Consider the following 23,631-nt stretch of genomic DNA (forward strand, 5'->3'; position numbering starts at 1 on the left):
CCCATAAGGGGAACCTGTAGATTAAATTTTGTCCCATTAATGCAAACTTTCAAGAAGTTAGAAAAAACAAACGAACCATGAACTACTGGATAAACATGGGACTTTGCATTTCCATGGGAAAGTGAGGATTTATCCACATGTGAAACTGTTTGGGAGGGGGGACCTAATTGGAGTCGGAGACACAGCTGAATGTGGCAGGAAAACAAGTTTGTTCAGATCGCTCAAGAGGAGCAGAGCGGTGGAGGCATTTTTGGCTGCTCTTGCCTAGTGGCTCTGTAGGCAAACTTCATAACCTATGCTGTTGTAACTGATGACACCCTAACCAACCATAGGCAGACCATGGGTGGCTTATTGGGGGAAATAACCCATCATGGGTGGGAAAAGAGCTCACAGACAGCATGCTAAGCCATCATGTGTTAAATGAACCATCATGGTTTATTTAACCCATTGTGGATTTAAGTGTCATCCACATCCAGTCACCATTCAAGTGTCAGTGAAAATATCTCCACTTCTTCCTTAATATTGAAATCACTTGTGCAAGGCCCCAAGGTATAAAGGATCTAGATGTGGATTCCACCCAAGGATCACCTTCTCAGCACGCTGTACCTTACAACTCACCCAATGGAAGTGGTGCTGTTTGAGGTTGAGCCTCTGCAGCAAGTAAAATCGCTAAATTTCTGAATGCACAACTGTCACAATGACCTTGCAGTGAGTGGTCAGTGCAATCCCAGCATCATTAAGAGATACAAGCCAGTGAACTGGATCTTGTATGATTAGCAAAATGTGCATCTTCATGAAAGACAGGGCATGTGTGGAGGAAATACCACCGTATTGAAGGGACTCATAGCAGAGGGCAATGCATCTCAGTGCATGTTGCATATAAAGCATCTCTGCTATAGAGCAGGGAAGGCCAACTTCAGAGGGACTCAGGAATACCTCCCACCTCACCTCCCTGGACCCTACCACTTTCACTACCATTCTGCTGAATTGCCATTGATTTTTGGTGGAAAACCACTACAGAAATTAGGCTAAAATTGCCTAATTTAGTTTGAAAACAAGCTACATCTGGCCATTTTAGCCTGCTCTGGCATCTTTCTCAGTAGGCGTGGGCCAGCATCTCCCCTACTATAATGTTCTTGGCCCCATCTGTTGCTATTCCCTAAGACCTCGTTCTCGCAAACAGCAGATAAAGTAATAATTCTGTGTCTGGATTGTACTATTTCTGACTGCTGGTGTGGGCTCTCATAATTAAGTGTTCCTTCATACAATAAATAAATAAATCTCTGCACATAGCAAACTACTTGCCAGGAAGAAGGAGGAAGGGTTCTACCCTAACCTTCTTCCTGACGTGTTAGTTTTCTATGTGTAAAAGGATTCTTTCCCACCCCCATCCCATTTGAAGTGTATTGATCCTGACACAGATAATCTACTGTTTTTAGGAACTGTTGCTTCATATGAAAGAAAATAATGTGATTTCCTTGGAGGCTAAGCTTGCCTTTTGCCCTGGTGACTACAGTATATACAGTAAAGAATAGGCCTTGCCCTCCCTTAGCTGTAGCCTGAATGGCAGCCATTAATTTTGGCTGATAGAAGCTAAGAGGGAGCCACTTGTGTCTGCGTCTTTTCACCCAAGATTCCATATCTTGCTCACATTGGAGTCCTAATCAGATGCTTATAAAGGGGTTAAAATCAATGCATGAAGAGAAACTGTGCTCCAGACCCACCGTGTTTGTCACCCTCAACTTTTGGAGGGCAACAGATTTCCCAGCATTCTGGCTCACATGAAGAGCCTCCACAGATATAGGAGGCTCCCGTCTTCAAACTGTTGCCCTCCGTGAGTTGATGCGACAAAAGCAATGAGGGAGAGGGGCAGATCTGGAGCTCCTTCTCCTCACATGTTAATTTTAACCCCTTTATAAATGCCTGAATAGGACTTAGATTGTGATGTAATCCAGAAGATAGATAGATAGATAGATAGATAGATAGATAGATAGATAGATAGATAGATAGATAGATCTAGAGCCTTTTGGCAGAGGTGCGGGATAAAAATACTCTAAATAAGTAAATAAATAAATAATATAGAAGATACTTTTGCTTGGTGATTAGATAATGGCAATCAGACCCATTTGATTCAGGGGATCTACTGGGTCAATCAAAATACTAGTGTGTATATTTTCCCCACTAATTGCTTCATAAAGCTGTTTTCACTTGTATTTTCAAATCATCTTATTTAACGAATTGAACTTCTGATCATAATGTCAAAATCATTATTCTTTTACCATATGAAAATCACAATATACATAAGATCTAATTCTGCAAATAGTTTCGTTTTTGCATGTAGGCGTGTGTGCTAGATTCAGGAAGAGGTGAGGCACAGGAATTTGTAGTGGCATGGGAAGCCAAAATTACAGCCATCCATTGATTACTTTGCTTGAGTGGCTTATACTAAAGGAAAAGCAGCTTGTTTCAGCATTAAGGGCCATATTTGTACTCGATGAATACAGAAGTTGTGTATTGCGTTTCTTGTATTCTGAACTTACTACAGATATTGTGATTTTGGCTACTGATGTTTCCTATGTTATAACTGGTAACAGATAATAAAATATCTGATTATGTAATGTAACCTATTATACTTTGTGTAAGGAAGTTTTCCTCCATTAATTGAGATGTGGGTGTACCTTCTTATATATTTAAGTTATTTATACCACACTCTTCAATATTTCTACTCTGGGGCACTTACACTCAGCCAAACACCATTGTACTGCTCAGTATGAGGGCCCAACTAGATGCTCTAATACCATGCATGCATTTCTCATCCTTTTCTTTACAAAAAGCAGCCATGTGGGGCTCTGATCCAGATTGGTAAAAAATAGTTTGGATGGGAGGAATGCCCTTTCCCATCCCTGTGTTTTATGTATTAAGGAGTGGGCTGACCAAAGGCAATTTGTGCAGCCTAATTTAAATGAAAGAAACTTGGAAACGAGGGGTCAACGAAAGCCTATTCATTTCAAGGGGGGATGTTCACAGAGAGGTTCCCAATGGATTGAGCCCTTACTGTGCACCTGCCATTCCCACAGCAATCAATGAACAGTCCAGGTGCTCATTATCTACTTCTGCAGGTCATCTTTTAAGCAAACACTTTCCCTCCAACTCTGACAGTCACCTTTGAAAGAAGCGTTTCTCTCCCTCCACCCCCAATATTTTTTTCCCACTGTGCACTTTCAGCTCCTCTTGGTTGTCTTACGGTTTCTCATTACAAGGATTCATGGAAATTGAACAAGGTGTAGGTTGCAATCAATCATGTCTAGAAGCAACCCAATTGTAATCGGGGACTGCAGCAACATCCTCATCCAGCTGCTATCCTCAGCGGTATTTTCTAAGGAAATGAGATAAATCCTCACAACAGAACCCTTCAACCTTGTATAAAATGCCTGAGATCTGTATAAGAGTTCTATTAGAATGTAATATAATATGCTGCTTTATTTTTATTTTTTTTAACACCGTCTTCCCAACTGCTTTGCCAAAATGTTTAACTAACCTTGAGGTGACAGCAGTAAGTGATGTGCAAGGAAATTTAAACATTTAGTCACTGTTTTCACTCTCTAAAGTCTGGAAAGACTTGGCATTTACAAAGCCCTTTTGTTTTGGATATTTTAGAAATGTCATCGAATTAATCCTCCAAAAGCAGACCCTATGGTACATGCATGCTAATCATTTCTTTATGACTGCAATATCCAGCAATAAGTATGTTTATGCAAATGAGCTATCTCACATATCTAGCTCCACCACTGAGAAAACGTTTGTTTATCCTGACATGGCTTTTCAGTCAAAAGGCATGGCTTTTCAGTGCAGTTGCTCCACACATTCAGCTGTGTAGAGAAAGAATGTGTAGATTAGACATGCATGTGTGAACGGGCAGTAAGTAATATTGAAAAAGTTACAAGACGCAAGTACCATGTTTGAAAATGCAAAGTAGTTTATTCAGGGTTATAACTGAACTCTCCTGGGATGTGCATTCAATTATATTTTGAATTCTTATCTTGCAGTTACAATGTTCACACAAGAGAGGCGAAAAGGTTCTTTTGTGTGTGTCTCTGTGTATAAATTGTCTCCACTGCGTTGAGCCAGGGTGGTTGTACCCAGCTATTAGAATTCTGCACCATCTCTTTACAGATATTTGGGTGTCTATGGCAGGGAATGCAGGGAATTGGTTGATTTGCCCCTTCCTGCATTTTTCATGGAAGAGGTTGTACCTTACCAAAAAGATAGAGGTTTTAGCATGATTGGTCTGTAGCAAAGTATCATTTTGACCTCACATTGCCAATTGTCTTGCATCTTCTCTTTCATGACTGAAGGCCTTTTCTTTTCAAATTCTTTCTTACTGGTTAATTTAAATCATTGCATTTTCTTAGGCCTAGAGCCCCCAACATGCCCACATGAATATTTATACCCATAGATATCTCCCTTAGAACCCACCGGAGTCCCTCCTGCTATTTTTAAATGCAAAGTGAGACACCTGGCTTGCAGCTCTCTGCCATCTTTTTCCTCTCCCCTGAACGCCTTTGGGCAATGCATCGGGGAGGACAGGAGGACAAAGTGACCAAAACAGTTTCTGTCTCATTACCTGGCCTGAAGCCTTGAAATGGATCTAGGTAATATGTCTCCAGATATAGTCTTCCTCTATATGTTAAGCATTTTTGTAAAACAATGAAACTTAATTTTTAGTGATGAAGTGTTGTAGAATGCATGCATGGTTGCAACATCGCACACAACTAGACAGATGCTAGGATGCCCCAGAAGAGCCTCTCACTCAAATTATGCAGCTTTTCATCAAAAGATCGTGGCCCACAATGGAAGGTCTAGTGATTAAACATCTGGCCCAGTTGCCAGACCCCCAAAATGAATGTTAATATGTATACAATAGACTGAAATCAATTTGCTAACAATTATTTTTAAAGTATCCATTTATCTGTGGCTTTGCATGGATAATTTTTACATTAACAATTCTTGTCACTTGGGGATTTGATATTGCAATTTACTTATTATTTTAACAAAAGTTTGAGTTTGGATTCATTCTGTGTTTCACAAGAAATTGAAATATGGGGTAAATCAGCAATTAAGGCAGTTATGCCATTATTAGTATTATCATTATTACTATTACTATTATTATTATATTTCTATACTGTTCAATAGTCAGAGCTTTCTGGGTGTTTCACAAGAATTACAAAATGTAATATAAAAACGTTAACATACAGAATTTAAAAACAATTTAAACAGCTCAAAACAGTTACAGTGAGATACCAGGATCTGATCAAGCAACCGACTTTAAAAGCCCTATATTATGCCATCAAATGTCTGAGAGTAAAGTTCAATCTTAAGCTGACACCAAAAAGATGACAATGTTGGCACCAGGCTGACTGCAGTGGGAAGACTGCTACACAGTCACAGGGGCTACCACCAAGAAGGCCCCTCTTCCTTGTTTTCCCCTTCCTAGCCTCCTTTGCGGACCATAGATACGAGATCGATGTTTCCTTGTTACACTTACCTTTCTAGTTTTATACTATATTCATAAATGTTGTTTTATAATCTTCATTAGGAAAGGAAAAAAATGTTGCCATTATAGAGATAGAATATATAGACAGATAACCTTGAAACCTTTAGAATTATAGATTTGGATCTAGACTTAGTCATGCTTCAAGTATACCCCATTGAAATCAATAGAACTTTTGTTAGTCATGACTAACTTAAATCCCATTGATTTCAGTAGGCCTACTCTAAACATACCTAAGTTGGGATCAAGCCCTGTATATGGTTTTTGGGAGCTGAAGCATTTATTCATTTTCTGGCACATTTTCAAATTCTTCCTATTTTGTTTGCACTTTGTGACATTTCTGTTCTTCCCTTCTTACACTGTGCCTTTTTTCTCCTCTATTCAACTTCGAATAAAGCTGTTGAGATTTATTATTGGTTTCATATTACACCTTTAGTATCTCTCCAATACAGAAAAAGTCCCTTGGGTTAGAAAACTAAATTGCAGGCTTACTTTCTCTCTCATTCATTTTGAGCAGCACTTTGAGATACTGAGCTGGCCTATTGGGTGCAAGTTAAAACTTGGAAGGGACCAAATTCTTGGCCAACTTCTTGCTATAAGGCAGGACCAGACACTCACCAACTCTCCAAATATCAACAACAGTGGTCAATTCAGACCACAAAAAAGACTCTCTAAGACTGAGGGGGGAATACACAAGTCATTGGCTGCTTAGACTAGAATGTGAACTACTTCTCAAAACCCTTTAATGAGTAATAAGTGTCTTTGGGTCAGTAACTATATTTGAGCCTAACTTACCTCACAGGAGTGTGGTGGGAGGAGGAGAACCATGTATGCCGCCTCGAGCTTCTTGGAAAGGGGAGGGGCGAATATAATTAAGCACAATTTTTATTTATTTATTTATTTATTTTTGCAATCCCTTTGTATCAAGGTATGGAACTAAATGAATATGGGTAACATTGATGTGTTAAGAGTTTGGAGTTCTGTGTGCATTACGGATAGTTTGTGGATCTGGTTGGAGAGGTATTTTAGCTGTCTCTTTTTGAAATTAGTAGCAGGTTATTGGCATCTTTAACAATGGTGGTTTCTCTCTCCCTTGCCCCCCAGGCTTGTCAAAACAGGATTGGTCTGATGGCTGTACCTACACCCACACTCACAAGTGTATAAACATAAAAAAGCCTCATGACACAGAAAATGTTGACATACACTGTTACATTAAAAAAAAACCCATCAAGTGCCTTCACTAAATTGTTTTTACCTTGAATTTCCATGATTTACCACCAAAAGTTGCTATTTACAGACAAACAATGAAATGTCCAGATTTAACAGGAGCAAATTATTTATTTTCTGTCTTGTGTACTTTGTATATGTTATAAGTTTATTTAAAAGCATTAACAGAATGCTGAGTTCTTTGGAAGTATTGAAATCCAGATATGAAGAAACAAAAACAAATGGAGACGCTTGCTGTTAAACCATTAATAGAAATAGAAGATCAAAGCAAAGTCTTAGCCTTTTACCATTTTGGATAAAGAAATATGCATACTTTACCTATCTCTTCCTTTGTAATGACCTGTTTTTTTTTGTTTTGTTTTTGAAATCATCTATTTTACAAATGAGGTAGAGAATGAAATTAAAAAACAGTGAAATGTTGCTGGTTCTAACCTTTATGGAAAAAGAGCCAAGTACCTAGTTGAAAGCATTCCTTTCGTTGAGACTTACTGTGTGTTAATTTTTTCTACAGTGGCTAAGAAACCCGGGTCCCCAGCACGAGAAACGGACCCTGTTTGGGGACATGGTGTGCTTCTTGTTTATAACGCCTTTGGCTACCATCTCTGGCTGGTTGTGTCTGCGGGGAGCAGTGGACCACCTGCACTTTAGTAGTAGGCTAGAAGCTGTTGGCCTCATTGCACTCACTGTCGCACTCTTCACAATTTACCTCTTTTGGACACTAGTAAGTACTCTTTTGTTTTAACTTTCATTTAGATTAGAGAGTGATGGCTCTTAATGTTGTAAAGTAGGGATCTCCTTGTGGCTATGTCCTATTCAAAGGGGAGCCAATTTAAATGCAAAGCCAATTCAGTTGCGAGGTTTGCCCTATACCTCGAAATCGAATGGACACGCACAGAATTTGATTACAGCCACCTTTCCAAATGTAGTGCCCTCTAAATGTTTTGGACTATAACTCCCATGATCCCCAACCATTGGCCATGCTGATTGGGATACTGTGAGTCATTTTTATTTTATTTTTATTTTTAAACATCCAAACAATACTACACTTGATCTTAGCCAAAAGGCCGAGAAGCGAACAATACAACAATACAATATAAAACAATGCCCCATAATACACAATAATATAAAGTAAACAATTTAATAAACATATATTCTAACTCAATTCCATTTAACATAATCATAATTAACAAAAGTGTGCTCCCCCCAACCACGGGATCTTATTCATATTTCCAAAATCTCATTACTTCCTCTGGAGGTGTTTTCCCTCTCCCCTTTAATAGTACAAATTCCAAGAACTGTTTCCATATTCCTTCAAAATCATTCGTTTTTATCATTCCTCTTCTAACTTTCATGTTACATGTTAATTTATCATTAATAGCAATATCCCATATTTCTTTATACCAAACTTCTATATGATAATCCCCTTGAACCTTCCAGTTTCTGGATATCATTAGTCTTGCGGCTGTTAACAAATTCGTTATCAATTCTTTTGTCTCTTGATTACAATTCAATTCTCCATAAACTGATAATAATGCTACAATAGGTGTCTCTTCAATCTCCATTCTATCTCTTTAAACACCATTTTCCATCATTTTTGTACAAATTCACATTCCCACCACGTATGTAAATACGATCCTTTCTCTTGACAACCTGTCCAACATATTGCTGAATTCATCTTATTTATTTTATTTAATTTCACAGGGGTTAGGTACCACCTCCAGACAAGCTTGTAATAATTTTCTTTTATCCTCACAGACATATTTCTCAACACTCGTTGTTTCCATATCCCTTTCCAACTCTGTTGCCCTATTTGTTCCTTCAAATCAGTTTCCCATACCATCTTGCCTACACTTTCCGACTCTCCCTTTTCCACTAATATTCTATATATTTCGCTCGTTAAATCTTTTATTGATTTGTTTTCCCTTTTCTCATTTTCTTTTTTTAAAATCAACTCCTCAAACTTCGTAATTCCTCTACACTCTCCTTTATCATTTAACCATTTCTTCGTCCACTGTTCTAATTGAATATAGTTTAACCACGATATATTTCCCTCTTTTAATCTCTCCTTTATTTCTTCCCTTGTTTTCATCCTTTCTAACCAATCTTTTAACTTCATTACCTTTCCTTCTTTTAAACTTTTTCCCAACTCTTTTTTTAAATTTTCCGGAAAGTTCTTCATCATTATCACTGGTGATATTGGTGAAATACTCGGAAATAAGTCTTTTTTATATAATCGCCATATTTCCCAGTGATTTTTTAAAAGGAGGTTCTCTATTTCTTCGGGATACTGTGAGTCATAGCCCAACACATCTGTGGGGGCACTATGCTGGGGAAGACTAGATTACAGTGTTTGGAGAGGACTAAACTAAATTAGGAACTTTTGACAGATTATAATGAACAAAGAGAAAGATGAGCAAGACTGAACCAACACTTGGAAAAAGAGGCAGTGTAATGATCGAGTATGAAGGACCCTTCAGCCTCCCATCTATGCAACCAGGAGAGCTGGACAGTTCCCTCCTGCAAGAGAGGGGTTTGCCTTTTCATATAAACCCAGAAAAGAGTGGAAGATAACGCTCAGTATCCTACCTAGCATGCTTTCCCCTCGGTTGTGGGGCTGGTGTGGCAAAAAGACTAGCTTGAGCCAAGCCTGCTTTCTCATTCCAAAATGAATTCCATGAGACAGCTGAATTTGCCTCAGGACTAGAAGCTCAAGACATTTCTCATCATTCCTAAAATAAGTCGTCTGTTGACACTATGCAGGAGCAATCTGGAATGCTCTGAACAAACTACAGTGGGAAAGTTCTGAACTGTTCTCGTTCCTTTGATATGGGGTGGCAAAAAGATAACATTTTGCAAGGCTCAGTGTGGTTCAGAAATAACAAGTCTGAAACTGTTAATTTAACCCTGTAGGAGGCGAAGCTAGGTTACACAAAGATAATGTTGTTACAGTGCTAAACAATGTTTTACTGTGTAAACTGATGTTTTAACACGTTTTCCTGGTCCAATCAACTGTGACTTGTACCACTGACTGAACTTGCTTCTCAAATCTAGGGGAAAGGCTGGCAGCTTGATCCCAAGATCATTTAAGCTAGAACACTCTAATTTGTCAAGTTGGCCTTCCTGATTTCCTTAGGAGTGCCAGCCTAATGCACTGATGTGGACAAAATGCTCTGAATATTCCTTGAAAGGCATCGTACTATGATGTGTGGGTTTGCAGGGAGGAGATAGCAAAGAAGCTCAGCAACTCCATGTATGTTTATGTTGATACAGAATAGAAAGTTTAAGCTGGATGTACATTCTAGCGACTGCAGATGTCACATTTGAATTGCATTCAATGTCAGGCGAGCAGATTTCTGCTCACACAACAAGACTTCCTTTCCCTCCCCTCCCTGCTGCATCCACTGTGTTCCCCAATCTACTCCAGAGGATCCCCCATCCCTCCAGATCTGGGGACATTCAAGGGGAAGAGGCAATCTATTCCATTGGGGGAATCTGATCTGTTGGTGGACAGACACCATTGGATACCACCTGCCGCTGGACATTCATGCATTATTTTCTTTGGTCTCCATCCATCTCTCCCAATTCTATAACTTTCTCAATTATTTTTACGCTAACATTTTTCTACCTTCTTATTTAAATTGTTCTTTTTATGCGTTGGCCTTTGAAGAAAACTAACCTCATGATGAAACTCAGTGTAAGCAACCTTCTCTAGTCTGTAAACAAAGTGGTTGGAAACGTATTTTGCTTTGGTCCTAAATAGCATTTCATCTGTCTAAGAGCTACTTGCACTCATGGTAGGTCCTTCGGGATCTCCTGTTATAAAAAAACATTGGAATGGACAAAAATCCAAGGTGTATATTTGGCTTTACTTGTTCTGTGTTTTCACTGCTCTGCCATTCAAACCCCTTATTTGTCTGAGCTTCAAAAATGCATCCACTTTCTATCTGGCATTTACTGTCTGACCAAGTTAATAAAATCAATGTTCCTAAGTAGCAAGTCTGTCAGCTGTGCAACATCTGCATAACTAAAGCATTTAATTTTAGACTGACTGGCTGCAGTTTCTTTGCCTAGCATTCATAATGCTCAAGATAAGTTATTGGGCGGCTGATACCCCGGTTTCCTGCTTTTGTAGGCAATGTGGACTTGCTTGATCCCTCTACTGGTTTGTGGCACTTCATACTCTTCAGTTTGATCTGATTCACTCTCCCTTAGAGAAAGTCCCACACCAAAAAATAAAAATTAAAATGATAGCAGTTCATGACATAGCTACCTTCTTTGTTTAACTGGCAAAGGATTTCTGGGAAAGAAGGTTGTATATTGTTGGATTTCACCTATATTACATGTTTTATTTGGTTTTGAAAACTTTACTCAAAAATAAAAACATGACCAAGCAGCTTAATTCCCCTACCCCAACCAAGACTAATATGATGAAATCTCTCACTTCTTTCCTTTTCAACCCATGCTCCTTTACCACAATAGCCTATAATGGGCTCCCAGCTTATATTGCGATGGTGTTAAGATGGAAACATTACAGATTGTTGTAGTATGGATTGGTAGTAGTGTATCTCAACCTTAGCTGCTCAGCCACACAGCTGACAAGGTAACTGCTCCCAATTATCCTTATTGATAATTATTTCAATAGCACTTGTCTGTATGAGACTGTAAAAGAGGCCAGTAATTGCTCTTGTAGCTCAGGAGCTTTGGGGAAATGAGGCTGAAGAGGAACCATCTACCACATGAGGAATACATATTGCTTGAAAGGTTTTACTTTTCAAAATAATTTTCTAGCCTCAATTTAGCTTTTTCTAATTAATCAACACGTCTAGGTATACATACTTTCCCTGCTCTAGCAAGAGACATCCCTGCGTAGAGCTGATGCAAATACACATAAATATCATAACCCACTTCACCTTCATTTAAATCCATCTGTTGATGCAGATGGAAATGTATAACTTCCTCAGGGCAGCAGGGGCAGGACACCCACCCACCCTCCCTCTTGCAGTTTGCCACTGAAATTTGGCACCCAAAAAAGCTCTATATAGTTTAAAAAATCTCGGTTTTCTGCTGAAAATCAGTGGTGTGGTAGTAGGAAAAAGATCCTATATAGATCCTATTGTGACAAAAGATCCTATATAGCCATTGTGACAGAAGCGAGGTGGGGGCGTGTGCTCCAGAATAATTGTAGGCAAAATAGATGCATACTTTCCCCACCAATTTTTTTTTTAACCGCCCAGAGAGCTCCGGCTATTGGGCGGTATAGAAATGTAATAAATAAATAAATAAATAAATATTTTTTTTATATCATCCAGCAAAATCCCTCTGTTGCATTGCTGTGCTCCATAGGTTGTAAATATCAACTTAGACTGCCACTATGGGCCTTGCTAGACCCAGTCGAAAATCCAGGGGAGAGGAGGGGAGAACTCGTGTTATGACTAACGTGAGATCTCACCCTTATGCACACATGAGCTGTGATGAGCTCTGGAGGACAGCCGTCGCGGCTGCCATATTATTATTTTTTTAAGCGGCAGCAGCCAGGAAAGGTAAATAGGGGTTTTTATTTATTAAAAAAATATTCTTCCCCCACCCCGTCCCCGATCTCGTCGCCCTGTCCCCTTCTCCTTCCCCCCGTCCCCGATCTCGTCGCCCTGTCCCCCTTCTCCTTCCCCCCGTCCCCGATCTCATCGCCCTGTCCCTGATCTCATCGCCCTGTCCCCCTTCCCCTTCCCCCGTCCCCAATCTCATCGCCCTGTCCCCCTTCTCCTTCCCCCCGGCCCCGATCTTGTTGCCCTGTCCCCCTTCTCCTTCCCCCCATCTCTCCCGCCGGGTCTGCTCTTCCCCCCCCCGGCCCCCATCTCCCTCCTGTGATTCCCCCCCCAGCCTGATGGGCACAGCACTCCTATGGAGTGCTGCGGCCTGTCCGCTGCTTCTCCTGGCTACTCGCGCATAAGTGCACACGCCCGCAGTCCCCGCCTCAGCCCGACCTGAGGCCGGGACCGCAGGAAGAATGGTTCTGGTTAGTGCGGTGCCAGGGCGGCTCGAGTCCTGGCTGAGGCCAGGACCCCCTGTGTGTCATCTGGACGCACAGGGACAAGCACGGGCCTCGCACCGCATTAACCCGTGGTCTAGCAACAGCCTATATCTCTATGGAATAGCCAAGTCTTTCTCAGGGCCCAAAATGCTTCTAATTTTTACTATAATATTATCTCCCAATTTACTGGTAGGAATTTGGAGTGATTTAGGAGAAGTTCTGTTCTAGAAAGCAATATTTACCATGAATTCCTCCTTACACAATGAATGTACTCTATTGCCTCTTAATTGTGGTTTAGGTGAATGTGCACTTTAAACTGCAGATACTGACATCTATTTGCTGGTGTAAATCCTCCTAAGAATAATTCGTATCTTAAAGAGATTTCTGAAATTTCCAAAGTGCTTTTTATTCAGAAGCAGAAATCAAAAAGCTCTATATTTTAAGCATTGTTTTACATTTTTATACTGTGGTGATAAGCCTACTATAACTGCTAGATAGATCCTTACACTTAAAATACAGTATCAGTTGCATGGTGGCATATAGTTTATCTTGGCTGCCATGTGGGAGATCTACTTCCATTTGTACTCTATTATTAAGTCCAGCAGGAGGGGGCTATATTAATGAGGCAGTGTGCTCCCTAGCGCAGCGGAGGAAGAGGCTTCAGATTTTCATTGTGCAACAGCAGGGGCTCAGTTTAATAGGAGACATACATAGCTGTTAGAACACAAAACTGGCAATATAATAAGAGAACATAGTGTATACAGGAGGATTCATACACTGCGATCTTAAACCTATTTGGGGGAAGCAAGCTCCTTTGAAAACTATGCAACACACTGACAAAGCAAACTCCCACAGCCTCCCCACTGCACATATAACTTTCAGTGCAAAATGGGGTGGGGGGGAGAGCACAGATCCAGGGGTCACCCCATACCACTGTGTTCACACCACACACTAACCCACGCAGTGTGGGTTCTTATTGAACTGTGGGTTATCATGTTGTTTGAATGCAGTGCTTTTTCCGCAGGATTACTTAACAATGCAGTGTGGCTTGTTAACCAAGATGGCTTCTTGGAGAAAAATAAACCACACTGCATGGTTAACAAGCCATCCTGCTGAAAATGCATTGCATTCAGACATGAAAACCCAGCCTGTGGAAAATGCACTGTGTTCAGACAACACACTAACCATGGTAGGATAGCATGTTGTATGAACCCAGCCTGTGCCTAATCTGCAGGCTGTGAAACAGCCCTTATATTCATGTATGCATTGTTAGGCTCAGGCGTTCTACTGGTGCAGGATTGCATTAATCATCTGTGTTTTGCAATTGTACCAGGCCAACATAGTTGCCTCAAAGTGGGGGAAATACTTCCTAGGACATTATATAGATAAATTTCAGTTCCACTACAGTTTGTGTCCAGCTCTGTGCTGAATTAGGCCCTGCTGCCTGTTGTTGGCTTAGAAGTATTGCCTCATCTTGTGACACTGGTTCAACATTCACAGATCCATTCACAATGGCCCAGTGTGTGACACTGCACTGGCACAGTAATCACCATGGTGTCTCCTAATTGCTTTTTTGCTCAGGCAAAAACTCCTCTCTCCTTTCCATCTAAATTGAAGGAAGCTGCTCTAGTTCTAAATCAGTGTCTGATGCCAGTTGTTGGACTAGGCAAGAGCAAACAAATTGAAACTTAATCCAGACAAGACTGAGGTGCTCCTGGTTAGTGAAATGGGGATTCAACCTGTGCTGGATGGAATAACACTCCTGCTGAAGACTCAGCTTTGTAGTTTGGGTGTACTCTTGGATTCATCCCTGAGTACAGGATGCCCAAGTCTCAGTGGGGGCATTTACACAGCTAAGGTTAGTGCACCAATTGTGCCCCCTTGTAAAGATGTCTGATCTGGCCACAGTGACACATGTGCCTTTGTTTCATCCAGTTTAGACCACTATAATGTTCTCTATGTGCGGTTTTCTTCTGAAAGGTGTTTGGAAACTTCAGCTGGTCGAGAATGCTATGGCCAGTTACAGGGAACATGTTATTCCCTTATTATAACCTTTTCTGGGGACAATTCAAAGCACTGGTTATGACGTATAAATTAGGGATATGCACGGACCCCCCGATCCTCTTCGCGCCCGATCTGCCCCGCCTCGATCCACCAAGGGTCCGCTCCGCTGCGGAGCTCCGGCTCCAAATCGGAGCTCCGCAGCGGTGGGGAGTGGCGCCAGGTAAGGTCCCCCTCCCTCCTCCCCCTTACTTGTGTCTGTCCCTGCCCGTCCCAGTTTCACTAGAGCCTGCTGCTCAAGCAGGAACTGTAGGCCTCGATTGCAGCCTACACTTCCTGGTTGAGCCGCAGGCTCTAGTGAAGCTGGCAACAGGCCACGATGGACGCAGGTAAGACCCCCCTCCCCCTTACTTGGCTCGGCGGCGGCAGGGCCAGGTAACCCCCTCCCTCCTCCCCCTTACCTGCGTACGTCCACGGCCCCGTGGCTGCTTCAACTGAGCCCGAGGACTCAAACAGGAAGACCAGGCCGCCTAGTCTTCCTGTTTGAGTCCTCGGGCTCAGTTGAAGCAGCCACGGGACCGCGGATGAACGTAGGTAAGACCCCCCCTCCTCCTTGCCTCCTTACCAGGCTCTGCCACCATCGCCGCATGGGCGGCAGCGACAGTGGCAGGGCCAAGTAAACCCCCTTTACCTTTTTTGCGGAGCTCCGGATCGAAGCGAAGGATCCGCCTTCACCTCGATCTGCTCCGCTGCTCCCCTGATCCTCTTTGCCTCCGCCTTAAGGGGAGGCGAAGCCCCCCGATCCGCTTCTGCTTCTCTGGTCCGAAGAGAAGCGGAGCACATCCCTAGTATAAATCCCTATATGACTTGGGACTAGGCTACCTGAAATACCATCTTTTCCCATATGAGCCTGTCCAGGTTTTAAGATACACACGGGAGGCTCTTCTCTTAGTCCCATCACCATCTGAACACCATCGGACAGACATTTGATGGGCATGCGAATGACTGGTCTTCTTGGTGGCCACTCTCAGGCTGTGAAATGCCCTGCCAAGGAAGGCTAGGTTGGCTTCCTCTCGGTTGTCCTTCCACTAGCAGACAAGAACATTTTTTATTAATTAAATAAATATTGGATTGTTACTAAACCATGAGCACTCTTGCTTTAGATTGGTCAGGCCATTTAGTAGCTAGATATGGTGCCCATTTTCAGTCCACTAAAACCACTCTATTTATTGATTTATTTGATTTATTCCCCGCCTTTCTACCCCAAAAAATGGTACTCAAGCTTACAAGACAATTTAAATAGATTATAACAATAAAATACATTAAATATAAAAAGCATAGTAGGCAAGGATGGAGTACAGCTCAAGAAAATCTGCATCATAGTGTAAAGGGCTTCGCTGAAAAATTATTTTCCCTGCCCCCCGCGCTCTCTCTCTCTCTCTCTCTCTCACACACACACACACACACACACACACACACACACAAAATAATTAACATAAAGCAACTAGACGTTAAACTCCAATTAAAGCCAAGTTTTAAGTGGCAATTAAGTTTGATACTGACCTTAGGCTGCTAGTTTTCCAAATGTGCCAGCTATTCTACTTTTAATAGTTGCAATCCATTTGCTGCCTTGCTGCAGTTTGAGCTGTTGCAATGAGTATGCTTCATAGAGAGTATTCCATGTGTCACGGTTGTTCACCACAGGCTAGGTGGTGAGCAAACCTCCACACAATACATGGGTACCTGGTTGAGCTCAGTCACCTTGCTGAATCTTCTTAGCTAGCCTTCTGAGATAATTTTGACATTGAGATGCCCACAGATAGGTTCCAAATGATGGAGTTGCTCCAGAATAGTGCTGGTGTTGTGATGTGAGTTGTTATTCTGAAGCAGCCTTCTCCGAACTGGCACCCTCCAACCAAAATGGGAATGATGAGAGTTGCAGTTCAACACATTTGGAGGGCATTTGGAGGGTGGGGAAGCCTGACGTAGAGAAAGTCAAGCAGCTGTTAATGTCCAGGTTATTTATTTATTTATTACATTTTTATACTGCCCAATAGCCAAAGCTCTCTGGGCGGTTCACAAAAATTAAAACCATAATAAAACAACCAACAGCCTAAAATTACAGATATGGCAGTGCATTTTCGAGGTTTTATATACTGCCTTTCAAAATCACAGAATTATAGAATTGTGGAGTCGGAAGGACCACAAGGATCATATAGTGTAAGGTGACCATATGAAAAGGAGGACAGGGCTCCTGTATCTTTAACAGTTGTATTGAAAAGGGAATTTCAGCAGGTGTAATTTGTATATATGGAGAACCTGGGGAAATTTCCTCTTCATCACAGCAGTTAAAGTTGCAGGTGCCCTGCCCTTTTTTAAATCTGGTCACAGTATAGCTGCAGTATAGCTCCTGCAGCTTTAACTGTTGTGATGAAGAGAAAATTTCACCAGGTTCTCCATATATACAAATGACACCTGCTGAAATTCCCTTTTCTATGCAACTGTTAAAGATACAGGAGCCCTGTCCTCCTTTTCATATGGTCACCTTAATATAGTGCAACCCTCTGCAATGTGCAGGAAAACCAATTAAACAATCTAAACCACCCATGAGAGATGGCTGTCCAGCCTCTTCTTAAAAACCTCTAGAGATGGGAGAACCCACTATCTCCATAGGTAGGTACTGTTGTGCAGATCTTACCGTCAGGAAGTTTCCCCCTATATTTAATGGAAATCTAAGTAGTTGTAACTTGTACCCATTATTTCGGGTCCTAATTTCTGTGGCAATGGAAAATAGTTCTTGACCATCTTCCCTGTGGCACCTTTTTATGTACCTGAATATTGCTAGCTTCTCTCCCCTCAGTCTTCTTTTCTCCAGACTGAATATCCCAAGTTCTTTCAGCCTGTCCTCATAGGGCATGACTTCAAGTCCCTATTTACCTCAGGACAGTTAATTACCATTAAAAAGAAGTCACATATACCATTTGAGGCATAAATTAAAATCTGCCATCTGGGCAAGCAATACACTACTATAGCTCAAAGAACTTAGGAGTATAGTAGAAGCAAGTATTTTCAGAACAGAGACCCATACATTTGCAGAGAAGCTATTTTCCATCATCCCTAAATAAGAGCCTAATTCCCAGAGAGACTGCTGCTTACCCTTTTGAATGAATCTAATCATTGTTTCCACAATCAACACACAAATACCATCTCTGTTCTGGGAAGGAAGGCTCCTGGGTCCAATATTGGTTTTTTAATTTATTTATTTATTTTAAAACAAGTGTGGAAGGGCAGTGAGCTTGGCTCCAGCAAAGTTTCATAGAACTATCTTTTTCTCCCATTGAATGGTTTATCGCAAAATGTTTCATCCAAAAAACACCAAACACAAAAGTTATTTTAGAAATGGCTGGGCTTCAGATTTTGGTTTAATTATGAACAATTTCCTTAACACTTTAGCAACGTCACAACGGTTGGCAGGAAGAGCTTCCTGAGGAAAATTCAATGCTGAGCTGCCCTGGCGGTTACTGGAATTCAGGAGCTGACATCACTTGGAAATTGCCTGAAGGCAAGAGCTTGTTGTAAACAAGCTGTCAGGCTTAACTAGGATATCCTGTGAGAATGTCTTAAACAAACAAACCGTCTATTGGAGCCTGGCTCCACAGTGACACACTATTCCTGAAAAAGCCTTGCTCAAGCCCCTATGGAGAACACAAGATGACACCCTACTTTTTCTAGAGGTACCACTAGATCTTCCATCCAGATATCGAAACCATTAAGGGTGCAGTACTAAAGGCCAGCTGAGGATGTGGTGCAAGTGCTGCTTCACCAGTGAAAAGGGAGGCCTGCTGTTGGCAGGACCAGACGTATACTGCTGAAGTCTCCTTGGTACACCCATGGAAAACTCCATGGGTGTAGATGTCCAGCCAGTGATCTTCTGCTAATGGTGGTATATGAATGGGCCCTTTGGGGGATAGCAGAGGAGCCTAAGCCTCATCATTCATCCAGCTCCACCCACCCAAAGAAGCCCTTAACTACCCAGCCCTGGAGTTAATAGTTAATTCCCTCCCACTGTCCACATTGCAACAAGAAAAAAGACCCACTTCCTGCCCTGACCACTGAGAGCCAAGAGAGGTGAAGAACCGGCAATAGCTCTGCCATGACACAGGCTCTGAACGCCAGACCCGGCCGAGGCTACTCCCTGCTCAAGCCAAGCACCACCGCTTGATATATCCGAGGCAAGGGTCAAACACCGCCTTTCTCCAAACTATGTGGAGACACGCTTTCCTTTCTCTCACACAATCACTCTTGAGCTTTCTTTATTATCAGGATTGTTTAATATACATCAACTGTCTATCTCTGCACACCACTCTCAGAAGACACCACTCTCTACACTGAACCTCAAACTCTCCAGAACCCAAGTACTCTACACACAAGAGCTAAAGCACTAAAGGCTAAAGACTCTAAGAGTACCTAAAAGTCCATCTCAATTCCCTCAGTCATTTCCTTATATATCACTCCTCCCCCTCCCAAGACATTCTAACTCCACCCACTCAGGTCAACATTCTAAACCCACCAAAGACTTACCAATACAGACATACATTAGGGAACTGACTTGTGGGGTGTAACGCCACAAGCTCTTCCATAGAGTCTTCCCCCTCTCAATGATTGTTACATTACTGTAACAGAAGGTGGATCACCTTCTTACAATAAGATATTGTCTTAATGAGCAATGATGAGCATGAAAGCTCTCTTACCTTGTGAGGGGTGCACCTTCTAACACTCAGGACACTTAAAAAAAATCCTAAGTATTTGAATCTCATTAGAAATAGCTTATGAGGCCACCACTTTCTAGCCATGCCTTTAGCTACTTGAAGTGGAGCCGATGTATCTGCCCCAGTGAGGGGCAGCACTTTAAAAAGTCTTTCTGCACCATTCAGACACCAATTCCTGCCTTCATCCATAGTGCAACCTGAAGTAGGTTGTTCACCCTGCTTCACCTTACTGCATGGGTTGGCCATAAGGAGAAATGGCTACCCTAAATGACGTATAAAATGGCAAGTTCTAATACTCCTCTTATTTCACAAGCTAATACGTCCATCATTTCCTCCAGAATACTCTTGACTTCACTGAAACTATACATCTTTAGCTCCTCATCTGTATAATTGGCATTCGTGTGACCTATTGCATAGGGCAGTAGAAAGTGAGGACAAGTATAAGTATTTTGTACACAATAAGTGCTTTTGAAATTATTATTAATTTCAAAAATTATTATGGAAGCACTTTGCCATTGGCATGTTTTTTTCATCTTCTCAGCACTTTGGTGGAGTAGGTGATAAGTTTAAGGAGAACTGTGACTAAGAGCTAGTGAACATGGCCAAAGTCATCTCCATTAAGTCCAGCGAAGGTTGAGCAGGGATTCAAATGCAGGGCAGTACCTAGGGGACATTAACGGTGAGTAAGTAGTCGGAAGCTGACTAAATAACCTGGCTAAAGACAAAACATCACAAGTTCAGGTTAAGAATCTCATCAATAAACACAGCTGTCACTGCCTAGAGACATATGTAACTTCTTTATCCTCTCAACAATTTTGAGAGGGGGATGGTTCATAAATCCATACAAAAACACTATCAAATGCTAAGCACTTTAACAGGCTAAGGAACAAGATAACTGGATACCATTGTGAAGACTATAGTACCATATGCTTTTCTTCATTATTTATATTTATTATCATTTTCAAGACAATTACGCTTTGATAGCAAGCAGGTATCTTTGGCAGATTTACTCTGATAAATCTCAGAGTTTAGAAAATTTCCTCAGTGCGTTAAACCTTTAGTGTTCCACATTGGCATTCTCTGAATCTGGTCAGATATGGCACCTTGAGTATATAGGACAGAGGTGGAGAACCTCCAGCCTGCAGGCCTCTTCTGGCCCAATGGGGCACTCCAATCCAGCCTGTGCAGTCCTTGGGGTTTCCTTCAGGTGGTGGGGCTTAGGCTGCAAGCCCCACCCCCTGGAGGAATTCCCTGAGGGCCTCCTCCTCCTGCTACCTCTGGTCTGAGATCAGAGTTAACAGAGTGGATTCCCCTGCTGTTCTCAGATGTTTGATTTCTAAAGAAGCCTGATCATGTTGTATTTTATGGTTTTAACGTTGTATTTTTATGTTGTGAACTTCAACTATTGGGTGGTATAGAAATGAAATTAAAAACCAACTAACTAAAGGTGCATTCCTATGTGGATGGCTGTAGGCCTCCGAACTCTGAGGTTTACAGCCATCCAATGCAGAGCGGGAGAAGTGGAAGTGGAAGAGGTGATCTTTGCCTCCACTCTGCTGAGGCATCAAGGAGTGGGAGGGACAAAGGATGGGGAGACCTGGGAATAAGACATCCATCACGCCCCTTTTCCCACCTAACTGAGGTTGCTGTGGTAATCCTGGAAAGGCAGCTGATGCACTTCTCTCTGTGCTGGCTGTAAGGGAGCGGGGAGCTTAGCCCCCGGGCCTGAGGTCAGAATAGCGTCTCCGGATCCAGGAATACGAACTACTGTATGCCACCCGCCCCAAATCAACTCTGTCTACCAAACAGGGCAGGATGTTGTTTCTAGCATCTAACAATCAGCAATTCTGCAGCTGCTAGCAAATTAAAAATTAATCCTGTGTTTTAATTTGAGGGTGGTTTTTTTTTTAATAGGGATTTATTGTGGTTGCCTTGGTGTTTTGTTTTTAATATATTTTACATATGACCTCTTGAAGTGGAAAGGCGGGCTGCAAGTCCCTTAAAAAGTTAGAGGCATTGAAGGGCTGAGAAATTGGAACAAGGCTAGGTTGCATCCTTTCCTGGCCCCCTACTGGGTTTGTGGCAGTGCTGGGATAGGAACAGATCACCTGCCCAGACCTTTCTGCCTCCCTGCTGTGAGCTTATATATTGCACTGCTCAGTTGCCCTTTACACATTACAGCAGCAGCCTCAAGAGCGGCTTTCCTGCAAATTTACCCCATTGTGCTACTGTAATTTTGAAAGGGTCAGGCACCATGTGGGCAGGTCCTTCCCAACTGATCATTGCTAGACAAAAAAAAGTTACAGCCCTGACTTGGGAGGAAGCCATAGGAAAGCAGCTCCCAGGCTACTGCTGCAAGCTGTACAGCAGGGGCATCAAACCTTTCAGCCCGAGGGCCAAATTTCATTTCAGAGAAACTCTTGGAGGCCACACAGCAGTGGGCAAAAGGGGCAGGAACAAAATACCAAGAATAAAAGCATATTTTCGCTTAAATATCTTACTGCCATTAAGAGACGCATTACAAATGTTGAGATTGGGGTGGGGGAAACAACACACCGCAAGATTGACTATTAGGGAAAAGTAAGTGTTGCTATCTTGTAAATACTGGAGGACCAGATTAGGATCCCGGGGGCTGGGCAGATTTTGCCCATGGGCCTGAGGTTCAACACCCCTGCTTTAAAAGGCACCTTATTTTTGTTCCCAGTGTATTTCTCCTTATCTCAAACGTGTTGTTTCCCCTTGCTCTTCTTGCAGGTATCATTTAGGTACCACTGTAGACTATACAATGAATGGCGTCGGACCAATCAAAGAGTTATCCTTCTCATCCCAAAGTCTGTCAGCATCCCATCAAACCAGCAGTCCTTGCTGGGCCTGCACTCAGTTAAAAGGAACTCAAAAGAGACAATCGTCTAATTGTGATCCAGGCCATGAACTACATGTGGGGTCTGATTCCATCCCAAACCTGGTAGTGTCACATTCTCAAATACAGACCTTTACAGACTCTTTGCAGAGGAGAAGATACGACTGTTGCAATTGAAATCATGGATGCTGCGATCATATGATATTTGCTAAGCTGCCAAACATGTTTAAAATTTAGCAGATACTGTATGAAATCCTTCCAATATGTCAATAGCTGCATCGCTAGGGATGCAACACTTTTTTATTGTTGTTTAAAAATGATTAAACTATGATGGCGAACAACGCAAAAGAGATTTGATGCATTATTTCTTTGATAGGTTCAAGCCAATTTAGATTAGTCAGGGAAAATAGAGGGATTCTTCAGCAAATGAAGTGACATTAAAATGAGAGGGAGAGAGCGAGCATAAAATTAGACATGTAGGCATATTGGTTTCTTAGAGGTCTTAAGAAAATATTCTCAGTAGCATCCTCATGAAGAGTGTTGCTAGGTCTGTAACAAAAGGTCAATTTCCTGATCACATTTCATTTCTTGAGACTATATAACCACATGCTATACACAGAACACACACTCCTCCATGTGAACAAGGGCTACCCAGAACTTAGGGCTGCCAGTCATAGGAACACAGGAAGCTGCCTTATACTAAACTAGACAATTGGTCCATGTAGCCCACTAGGTTTGACACTGACTGGCAGCAGCTCTCTAGGGTTTCAGACAGGAATTTTTCCAGCTCTACCTGGAAATGCCAGGAATTGAACTTCTGCATAGCAGGGATTAACACAATCTCCTGACAAATATTAGGTGGTCTGTTTCATTCATGTATTATATTCAACGTTAAAATTTGTTTTAACGTTACACATTTTCTTTAAAATTATAACCTTTTGAAGTGGATATTCAGGGGAGAAATCACTAATTTTTGCAATGTTATGTCACTGGCCCAATTCACACACGTAAAAAGAAGCTACCATGGATGGATTTCCCTGCAGGGCTTTTTGTTGTTATTGCTGCAGTGGCAGCTGCCATTTTTAATATTCGGGATGCAGCAGAGACATGCCGTATCTTCTCATTATGTGCGAACCCAGTGAGGGTGGTTGACAAGCTACGCACAACCCTAAAACAGCCCATCAGTTCTGGGTTG

At 41.9% G+C, this 23,631-nt stretch overlaps 1 protein-coding gene and 1 pseudogene across 3 annotated transcripts in view; one reads left to right on the plus strand and one right to left on the minus strand.

The window, feature by feature from the left end:
* The window catches only part of MARCHF3 (membrane associated ring-CH-type finger 3), a 135,737-nt gene extending 112,953 nt beyond the window's left edge, over window positions 1–22,784 (plus strand). For all 3 annotated transcript variants that reach the window (XM_063129467.1, XM_063129468.1, XM_063129469.1), the window contains 2 exons: window positions 7,290–7,499; window positions 22,331–22,784. In XM_063129467.1, coding sequence (XP_062985537.1) covers window positions 7,290–7,499; window positions 22,331–22,489 — 369 coding nt within the window. In that variant the 3' untranslated portion in view covers window positions 22,490–22,784. The remainder of the gene's footprint in view (window positions 1–7,289; window positions 7,500–22,330) is intronic.
* LOC134400978 (U2 spliceosomal RNA) lies at window positions 7,772–7,854 on the minus strand (annotated as a pseudogene).
* Window positions 22,785–23,631: the final 847 nt, after the last annotated feature.

This window comes from Elgaria multicarinata, chromosome 6 (assembly GCF_023053635.1).
Source record: "Elgaria multicarinata webbii isolate HBS135686 ecotype San Diego chromosome 6, rElgMul1.1.pri, whole genome shotgun sequence".
Lineage (NCBI taxonomy): Eukaryota > Metazoa > Chordata > Lepidosauria > Squamata > Anguidae > Elgaria > Elgaria multicarinata.